General features: G+C 49.8%; 1 protein-coding gene across 1 annotated transcript; it reads left to right on the top strand.

Moving 5' to 3' along the window:
- Positions 1-457: 457 nt before the first annotated feature.
- Positions 458-1,396, top strand: LOC128949457 (olfactory receptor 14J1-like). The gene has a single exon (XM_054294318.1). It carries the CDS (start codon positions 461-463, stop codon positions 1,394-1,396), a length of 936 nt encoding a protein of 311 aa, XP_054150293.1. The 5' UTR covers positions 458-460.
- Positions 1,397-10,273: the final 8,877 nt, after the last annotated feature.

Below are 10,273 nucleotides of genomic sequence, written 5' to 3'. Positions count from 1 at the left end.
TCCCTGTGCCTCTCACACCCACACGGTTTCACCTGCAGTGCTTTAGAAATGTCAGGGATTTCAAACACTCGCAACCACTCCTAACTGTGGCAGGTGCAGCTGGATGAAAAAAGACAAGGAATTTCCTCAGCTCAGTTCTTCAGACGGGCAAATTGCAAACAGCAGGACTGAAAAGCTTTCTGGTGTTTGACGAGTCCATTTAATTGGTGATCATCCAGCCTTCTCAGTTGCCTCTCACTGGACAGGACTAAGGAATCCTTTGGAGCCCATTTGTAAGTCCCTGCTCTCAATGCCTGCAAAACCCAGGGCCCAGGAAAGGGGAATGCAGAGAAGTGTTCCTAAAAAGAGAGACTCTGAATGTTGAATTACTATGAGATATGTAATAGATTTTGCTCTGCATCTGGCCCAGCTCTGTCCTGCCTTTTCCTCCTCAGCAGAAAACCATTTCCTGAGGCAGCAAATGTCCAACAGCAGCTCCATCAGGCACTTCCTCCTGCTGGCATTGGCAGACACGCGGCAGCTGCAGCTTCTGCACTTCTGCCTCTTGCTGAGCATCTCCCTGGCTGCCCTCCTGGGCAACGGCCTCATCATCAGCACCGTAGCCTGTGGCCACCACCTGCACACGCCCATGTTCTTCTTCCTGCTCAACCTGGCCCTCAGCGACCTGGGCTCCATCTGCACCACTGTCGCCAAAGCCATGCACAATTCCCTGTGGGACACAAGGGACATCTCCTACAAAGGATGTGCTGTTCAGCTATTTCTGTTTGTCTTCTTCATTTCAGCAGAGGTTTCCCTTCTGACCGTCATGTGCTACGACCGCTATGTGTCCATCTGCAAACCCCTGCACTACGGGACCCTCCTGGACAGCAGAGCTTGTGCCCACATGGCAGCAGCTGCCTGGGCCAGTGCCTTTCTCAATGCTCTGCTGCACACGGCCAATACATTCGCCCTTCCCCTGTGCCACGGCAATGCCCTGGGCCAGTTCTTCTGTGATGTTCCCCAGATTCTCAAACTCTCCTGCTCGTACTCCTACCTCAGGGAACTTGGTCTCCTTGCTGTTAGTGCCTTTTTATCATTTGCCTGTTTTGTGTTCATTGTTTTCTCCTATGTGCAGATTTTCAGGGCTGTGCTGAGGATGCCCTCTGAGCAGGGACGGCACAGAGCCTTTTCCACCTGCCTCCCTCACCTGGCCGTGGTCTCCCTGTTCTTCAGCACTGCAGCCTTTGCCTACTTGAAGCCCCATCCCTCCATGTCTTCCCCCTCCCTGGATCTGGGAGTGTCAATTCTGTACTCGTTGGTGCCTCCATCCCTGAACTCCCTCATCTACAGCCTGAGGAACCAGGAGCTCAAGGATGCCCTGAGGAAAATGATGACTGGATGGTTTCAGAAGCATTAAACTGTCTCTTTTCTGTTGCAGAGCCTTTAGAATGTAACTCTTTACAATCTCAGACTTTTCCCCTATTTGACCATTTTTTTTTCAGTAACTTCTTTGACTACTGTTGTTTTTTCTGCAAAATATTGTAGTAATATTGTTTGCATTTCTGCATTAATATCTGTATTATTTGAAGGACAGAGACTTACTAGCGGTCTGTTCCCTGTGCATTTAAATAAAAACAAGTGCCTCCCCCAACCTGTTTATCCAGGATTCTTCCTCAGCCCTTCACTGTCCCTGCAGGGGCAGTGCCTGTGAGCAGAGGTGGAGGGAAGCGACTCCCAGCACAGCAGCACAGCCAGGCACAATGGCCCCGCCTCTTCCCACATCTGCTCTGCCCAACTGCACCCTGTCCTTGCCAGCCCTGCTGTGGCTGTAAGGCCGGAGCGCTCTGGCAGCTTGGTCACTGTCCTGCTGCGTGTCCCTGCTGTGGCCACAGGCCCTGCCAGGCCATGGGCACTGCTGGGACACAGCTGGGCTCCAGCACAGCAGCTCCAGCAGCAAAGGGCATCTCCTGAGGGCAGGGCAGGGAGGCTTTGCTCCCCTCCAGAGCTGCTGTCAGCAATGTGCTCCAGGAATGCCCTGGCACAGCAAAGCCCAGTGCCTGGGGAATGGGGGGAGCGTGCAGGGGGGGCTCACAGCAGTGTCCTGGCACAGCCAGAGCTCCTGACATGGACCTGAGGCTGCAGCAGAGCAGAGACTGGGCTGTGTCTCTGTTCTGGGACAGCCTGGGAAGGTGCCCCAGGGCAATTGTCCCACACCAGCCCCTGCAACCACCATTGCCAGCACTGGCCTCTCCCCACCTGCAGGAGGTTGTTTGTCCCTGCACGGAGGGACACCAAGTGACCATGCCAGCAGGTGCCAAGCAAGCCACAAGAAAGGGCAGGAAAAACTTATGCATCAGAAGAAAGGCAGTTCAATAGCGAAAAACCCAAACCCAACCAAAAAAAACCAAAGCAAGACCCACCCCCAACAACACAAAAACCCCACAAACAAACCAACCACAAAAAGAAAAGACCATAAACAGAAGAAAAGCAAATCTCCTATCAGCAGAAAATGTTTTACCACCCTGTGGCGGGAGAGGATTCTGTATTTGCAGCTGCTTTTTTCAAAGAAAAATATCTTAAAAAAAATATTCCCTACCACTCTTGCCCTCCCGCTTCTCTTACTTGATTTCTGATCATGGTGTGACATGGAATGGAACATCCCTTGGGTCAGTCCAGCCCAGCTGTCCCATCCCTGTCCCCCAGGAACACTTGCCCACCCCAGGCCCATAGGCTGGGGGGGGGTGCAGATGCCTAATGCGGGGCGTGCACTGAGACAAGGACAGGAGAACAGAACAACATTTACTCTTATCAAGGACAGTAGAGCAGAACAGCCTTGGAGAAACTGATTGAGGATGTACCTCTGGCAAGCAGAAGTCACACAAAATGCAAGCAGGATGCCAGCTCAGCTCTGCAAGGCTGACAAAGCAGAAGTTATGCAAAACAATAATACTGCCATACTAAAAAGGGGGGGGGGGGGGGGGGTCGGTCAAGGAACAGCCACCTAAAAGGACACTGGATGTTGAAGACAAAATCCAAAGAACCATGAAAGGATTTGTGATAAGGGGTGCAACTATGTCAAATAAACTCAAAGGAGCTGGAGATAGCTAATGGATACATAATCAGTGTGTGTAATAAAAACTCTGTTCATTTGATGCTCAGTTCACTCCAATGGAGGAAGGATGGCCCAAGTGACCACCATACTGTAATAAAGAATACCTGCTTTCAAATACTCAAAACTGTTCAGAAGTTTCTATCCAGGGGATTTCAGTATCAGTGGTGTCCTTGACTCCATTATGCCCCACAGTTTCACAATGGCTCCTTGGCTCCATGAGGCCCTGCTGTAGAACAATGGACCCTTGGTTCCATTGGGTTCCGTACTGTCAAAATGGTCTCCTTGGTTCTGCACTGCCACAATGCTCTCCTTGATTCCACGAGGCCTTGGTGTGTCACAACAGCCCCTTGGTTCCATCAACTGCCAGAGTGTCACCCTGGTCTCTTGGATCTGCAGGGTCACAATGGACAATTGGTCACAAGCAGCCCTGCTGTGTCACCATGAATATTTGGCTCCATGCAGCCCCACACTGTCACAATGGCCCCTTGGCTCCAGGAGGTTCCACAGCATCACCATGGTCTCCTTGGATCTGCAGTATCTCCATGGACCACTGGTTCCATGTGGCCCTGCTGTGTCACAGTGCTTCCTTGGTTCCATGAAGCCCCACTGCATAGCAATGGAATCTTGGTCCCGTGAGGTTCTGTACTGTCACAATGGTCTCCTTGGTGCTGGACTCTAACAATGGACCCTTGGTTCCACGAGGTTCCATGATGTCACAATGGTCTCCTTGGTTCCACAAGGTTCCATGATGTCTCAATGGTCTCCTTGTGGTTCCACGAGGCCTTGCTGTGTCACAATAGACCCATGTTTCCATGAGGTTCCATGGTGTCACCATGGTCTCCTCAGATCCAGATTGTCACAATGGACAATTGGCTCCATGAGACCTCCTGTGTCACAATAAACCCTCAGTGCCATGAGATTCTGTGGTGTCACAATGGTCTGCCTGGTTCAACGAGACCCTGGAGTGTCACAATGGCTACTTGGTTCCATGAGCTTCCATACCATCAGCAATAGTCTCCTTGTTTCTGCAGTGTCACAATGGATCCGGGTTCCATGAGGTCCCTAAATGTCACTGGTCTCCTGGGTTCCATGTGGCCCTGCTGTGTCACCACAGCCCCTTGGTTCCATGAGTTTCTGTACTGTCAGCAATGGTTCCTTAGATCCAATGAGGCCCTGCTGTGTCACAATGGACCCTGGGTTCCATGAAGCTCTTCAGTGTCACAACGGTCCCTTGGACCCATGAGGTCCCACTTTGTCACCATGGTGTCCGTGGATCAACACTCCCATAGTGGACCATTGTTGCAGCCGGAATAGCTGCTAATAAAGCCCAGGGTAGGGAAGCAAAAAGGGCCTTTGCATGGTATCCACAGATGTTTAATTCAGCCGTGCAGTGAGATGTTCAGGGTCACAAGGCAGGACTCCTGGGGGGAGTCCAGGTTTCTGTATCTCCAGAGGAAGGGGTTGATCAGTGCCATGGGGGCAGTACAAAGATGAGGCCAAAGGGGAAATGGGGAGGGAGGGGCTGAGGGACACAGAACAAGGGGAAGGAGCCAATGGGGTCAAACAGCTTTTGAGGGAAGCTTCTTGTGTCTCCCTAACCCAGGGAATGCCTCTCAGGGTCTCCACAGCTGCAGAATGTCAAAATGGCCCCTTGGTTCTTTTGGGCTCCTCAGGATCCCAGTGGCCCCTTGGCTGCATGAGGCCCAGCTGTGTCACACTGGCCCCTTGCTTCCATTGGGCCCCACAGTGTCACAATTTTCCCTCCCCTTAGTTCCATGAGGCCCCGCAAAGTCACAATGGACCTCTGGTTCCATGAGTCCCACATTGTTCCATGAATCCTTAGTTCCATGGGGATGTCACATCCTTAGTTCCATTAGTGTCACAATGGTCCCTTGCTTCCATGGTGCCACACAGTGCCACAATTGCCCAACAGGGCCTCGTAGTGTCACAATGGACTCCTTGGTTCCATGGAGACACAAAGTGCCACAATGGCCCTTTGGTTTCACAAGGCCTCAAGGTGTAGAAATGGCCCCCATGGTTTCCTGCAGCCATACTGTGTCACAATGGACCAGTGGTTCCATGATGCCCCAGAGTGTCACAATGGTCTCCTTGATTCTGCACTTTGAGAATCTCCCCTTGGTCCCTTGAAGCCCCACAGTGTCACTATTGTGCCCTTGGTTCAATGAGGCTTTGCTGTTTCACAATGCTCCTTTGGTTCCATGAGGCCCCATGCGTCATAATGTTCTCCATGGTTCCATGAGGCATTCCTGTGTCACACTGGCCTCTTGTTTCCATAGGGCTCCCGAGTGTCACAATGGTCCCTTGCTTCCATGAGGCCTGGCAGTGTCACAGGGGTCTCCTTGGTGCTGCAGTATCACAATGGACTCTTGGTTCCATGGGGACTCACAAAGTCAGAAGGGCCTCCCTGGTTCCATGAGGCGCTGCAGAGCCCCTTGATTCAATGAGGCCTCCAAGTGTCATCATGGCCTCCAGGATTCCATGAGGCCCTGCAATATCCCAATGGTCCTTTGGTTCCATGGGGTCCTGCACTGTTTCATGTTTCCTTAGTTCCACGGGGCCTTGCAGTGTCACAATGGCCTCCTTGGTTCCATGGTGCTATACAGTGTGACAACTGCCCCTTGGCCTGCCAAGACTCCAGAGTGTCACAATGGTTCCATGGTTTCATGAGGCCTTGTAGTGTCAGAAAGGTCTCCATGATCCCAGAAGGCCTGTCACAACAGACCATTGGTTTCATGGAGCCCTACAGTGTCACTATGGTCCCCTTGGCTCCACAAGGCTCTGAAGTGCCACAATGGCCCTTTGGTTTCACAAGGCCTCCAAGTCTATAAATGGCCTCCATGGTTCCATGAGGCCTTGCTGTGTCACAATGGACCTTTGGTTCCATGATGCCCAGAGTGTCACAATGGTATCCTTGGTTCCACGGTGTCAGAATGGACTCTTCATCCATGGACACCCACAGTGTTCACTGCAGTGCCCTTGATTCCACCAGGCCCTGCCATGCTCTAATGGCCCCTTGGTTCCACTGGGTCCCAAAGTATCAGAACAGTCTCCATTGTTCCATGAGGCCTCACAATGTCACTGTGCTCCCCTTGGTTCCCCACAGCCCCACAGTGGAACAATGGACTCTTGGTTCCATGAGGTTCCTCAGTCCCAATGGTCTCCTTGGAACCGCAGGGTCACAGTGGCCCCTTGGCTCTGTGTGGCCACACTGTGTCACAATGGCTCATGGTTCCATGAGGCCACACAGTTTAACGAGGTACCCTTGGTTCCATCAGGCCTTGCTGTGTCACAATGGACTTGTGGTTCCATGAGCTCTCACACTGCCAGCAGCAGTCTCCTTGGTGGTGCAGTGTCACCATGGACCCTTTGTTCCATGAGGTTCCGCAGTAGAACACCGTCACCTTGGTTCTGTGAGGTTCTGCAGTGTCACAATGGACCCATGGTTCCACCAGGCCTTGCTGTGTCACAATGGCCCCTTGGTTCCAAGAGGTATCTCAGGGTGGTCACAATGGTCTCCTTGGATCCGCAGCATCACAATGGACCATTGGTTCAATGTGGCCCCAATGTGCCAAAATGGATTTTGGTTCCATGGGGTTCTGCTGTGTCACCATGGACCCTTTGTTCCATGAGTTTGCAAAGTGTCACAGCTGACTCCTTGGTTCTGTGAGGCCCCACTGACATCAACTCTCTGAAATATCAGAATAAGGCTCCCGACCACTAATTTGCTATTTCAGAGGGAATCATTTATTCAGGCTTAAGGTCCAACATGGGAAAACTCCTAACCTTATGTGTACATGTAATTGTCCCAGGGTGTTCCTTATATACAGACCATAATGTGAATTACAATTTACCCACTTCCATAAAAGCCACCCCAAGTTCCCAGATTCACTCCTTGTTTTCTCTATCTCTGCACCCTTGAGCCAGATGTCTTCTTTACTTCCAACCATGCTTGCTGGGAAAGCAGCCCCTGCATGCCTTGTTCTTGTGCTGAAAGTTCACAGGCAGGGTAAACATGGAATGAAGCCTTTTGGTATCAGCCCCAGGCTTTGTGTGGGCAGGCAGAGGCAGGCAGGAGGCAAAGCTGTCAGCAAAGGAAGGGGCCAGCCAGGTGGGGCAGCCGGGGGATGCCGACAGCCTGCAGGGACAGAGGCGCAGGGCAGGGACACCGTAGCACAGCCTGGGCTGCACAGGGCACAGGCATGTGCAGCAGCTGCAAGACAGCCCTGCCAGAGCCACCTTGGGCAGCACTTTGGCCATGGCTGCTGGGCCTGGGCCCGAGGCAGGAGCAGGAGACAAGTGACCCTTGCAGGCCTGGGGCCTCATTGCCTCCTTCTCCCTGCTCAGCAGCCTGGCAGGGCTGCCCCATGCTCCTGCCCTTGCCATTGCACATCCCCACATGCCAGTGCCCAGCCCGGCAAGAGCCCTGAGCAAGGAGAGAGGGACAGGATCTGCCTGGCCAGGGGCTGGGGCTCAAAGTCTTTGGTTAACTCTGGGGTCTTTTATAAGCTACCACGGTGAGGTGAGCAGGATGGTACATGGAGGGCACAGTGGAGAATTCATCCATTGAGAACAGGTACAGACAGTCCAGTTCTGAACAGCACAAACCAGTGCCAGAAGTGAGCAGGGCCTGTTGTTTCAGGACTGGTTCCTATGGGAAACCTCCCGCTTCCTATGGCAGACATCCCGCTCCAGTCAGGCCAGCACCCCTGGGTTAGAATTTTAAGGGTGTCATATCAGTCCTTGGGGAGTGTTATAAGTTGAGATGACAATTTGCCAAGTAAAACCAATTGAGAATTTATCGATTACAGCAGGCAAAGCAATAAGCAAATCAGCCCTGCGTGACAGGGGAGTCTCCACTCCACCACTGTCACGCTCTTCTCATTTTCCGTGGAGTTCTTATACAGTCCTTCTTCCGGGTTGATGTGTAGTACTCTGCGTATTCTTCTTTTGTGTTTAGGTGGTCATAGTCCACCTCCTGGGGTCTGAAGATGAAGGTTGGTAATTTTCCTTTGTCTGATTCCTGGAATTTTTAGGCTCAATCTGCTGAGTTCCTGGAATCCTAAGTTTACTGAGCGGATAAGCTGATACTGTGTTATCAATCATAGCAAACCCCCCACCCATATTAACAGTTTACTAAACAGATAAACAAATGTTTGTGAAACCTATTGTTTTTTGGTTTCACCTTCCTTATCCTTTAAAGTCTGTAAATTTACTTAAACAAACTAGAGGTGGTGCAGCAGTCTTACTGGAATAACTTTGTCAGTTTTGATGAACAAACTTAAAGTTTTAACCCATTACAATTCCCCCCTTTTTCTTTTTAACCATTTTGTTCATCAAATCATTTCAGTTCTTGTTTTGCTAGCTCCTAAACAGCATCAAATGTGCAACTTCTAAACGTCTTTTTACTATAGCAATTAATCTATAAAATGCATTGCCCAAAAGTGAGCCCGAGTAGTCTATCTACTGCTCCCTCTTCCTCTGGGAGCCAAGGTTCTTCTATCATTCAACTGTCCTTGTTCTAAATACAATTAACAATTATAACACAAGGCAAAATAAACAAAAGCAGTAAAAATCACACCCAATATTCTTATAACATATGTTACAAAAGTATGGGCTAGCCCCCCAAGTATGTCCAGAAAGGGCTAATAACTTTTCTTAAACTCAGGCAAAATGATGATTGTTTAGTTTGATTAGCAAAAATTACCCATATGTTTTCTTTTTGGCTGGTTAAAGCATGTTACTTCTGTTATACCAGCTGTTATAGCGCTAAGAAATACAATAAAAAATAAGTTTTATTTTTCTTTTCCCTTTTTCTTTTCCTTCCTTTTTCTATCAACCTTTAGCTTTACTCCTGGTTGTTGTAGTCTAAACTCCTGTAATTCTTTTATACTTTGATCTAATGCTTTATCAGGATCTCCTTTAACGGGCCCTACAATAGAATGCTGTGTTAAGGGCACCAATCTCCTACACCTTGCGGAAGCTATGTAAGACCTACTTTGAGCTTTAACCCTTTTTATAGTATGCTTTATCTCCCACCGATAGTAAGTCAAAATCTTCTGTTCAGGAGATTCGTAAAGATCTAAAGCCGAGGCAGGGCAGATCCTGCCCTGTCTGCCTCCTCAGGTCCCCCTGCCAGCTATCAAATGTGTGCTTGTGCTGGCATGTGTTGCACCATAAGTGCCAGAGTAAAGATTGTTCCACCCAAAAGGTTTTACCACAACTCCCACAATACATTGCTACCCAAGCAGCACAATACGGGCTATAACACTCAAGGCAGTTTTCCCTGCTGGTCCCCTTATGTAAAAAGGCGATAATGATTCAACAGTGTCAATTAATTCCTTAGCCGTTTGGCAGCGTGTCACGGCCCTGTCGACCCGCTTTCGAGTGTCCTTTCAGTTGTATCAGTAGTGGCCGCAGGATCAGGGGCAATTTCTCCTCTAGTCGCTCTTTGTCTTTGTCTGCCAGATTGTCCACCTGCCGTTGCATTGAAAGCAGGCTTGGTCCACTTCGCAGGTAGTTATACAGCTCCTGTAGGGGTAGAAACACAGGGATATCCCCCTCCCCAATATAAAACTCTGGCAGGACCTATCCACTCAGGTTACAACATTTAGAAGAGAAAAACCAGAACCTGCCAGGTCAGACGGTAGATATTGCCTCTGAATTGAAATATTTGTCAATTCATTCCCCAACTTAGTGACTGTTCCCCTTTTCCTTTTAGGAGTTCATGCTCCTCCTGTTCCATAATCTTTCTCTTTGTTAGGTTAGAATCGATTTTTCTATAGGTACTTACCACTCTGCCTTTGCTCATCAACTCGGTTGCCTCGAGCTACGAGAGAGGTATAGTCTTCTCGGCAGCAGGGGTATTTCTTCAGGAGGGTCTAACCTATCACTGTTATGCTGTTTCAGAGAGAGAGAGCTCATGATCCAAGGGTACGAGGGATCGGATTACAGGGGCACCGTCTATGATTTTGCCAAGAACTTAACTCTCCCCTTTTTCTTTTCTGGCTGATTCCACCGTCTATCCCGACAAATTTTACATTTACACCCTGTACTGTGGGGTTAATGAAGTCTTCTTCCATGATTTAATTAATATCCAATCACTCAGTTTAAATGTTGTAGTCCGTTTTTCAGGTTTCTTCACAAGTCTTTTGGTTCTGCTTG

This window comes from Melozone crissalis, unplaced genomic scaffold (assembly GCF_028551555.1).
Source record: "Melozone crissalis strain CALT ecotype California unplaced genomic scaffold, PUWL_Pcris_2 ptg000231l_1, whole genome shotgun sequence".
Classification (NCBI taxonomy): domain Eukaryota; kingdom Metazoa; phylum Chordata; class Aves; order Passeriformes; family Passerellidae; genus Melozone; species Melozone crissalis.
Note: the sequence above shows the minus strand (reverse complement) of the source record. Positions and strands in the feature narration are given on the sequence as shown.

Bases quoted from the DNA above. Each gene is read 5' to 3' on its own strand.
- LOC128949457 (XM_054294318.1), top strand. From the start codon at position 461: ATGTCCAACAGCAGCTCCATCAGGCACTTCCTCCTGCTGGCATTGGCA.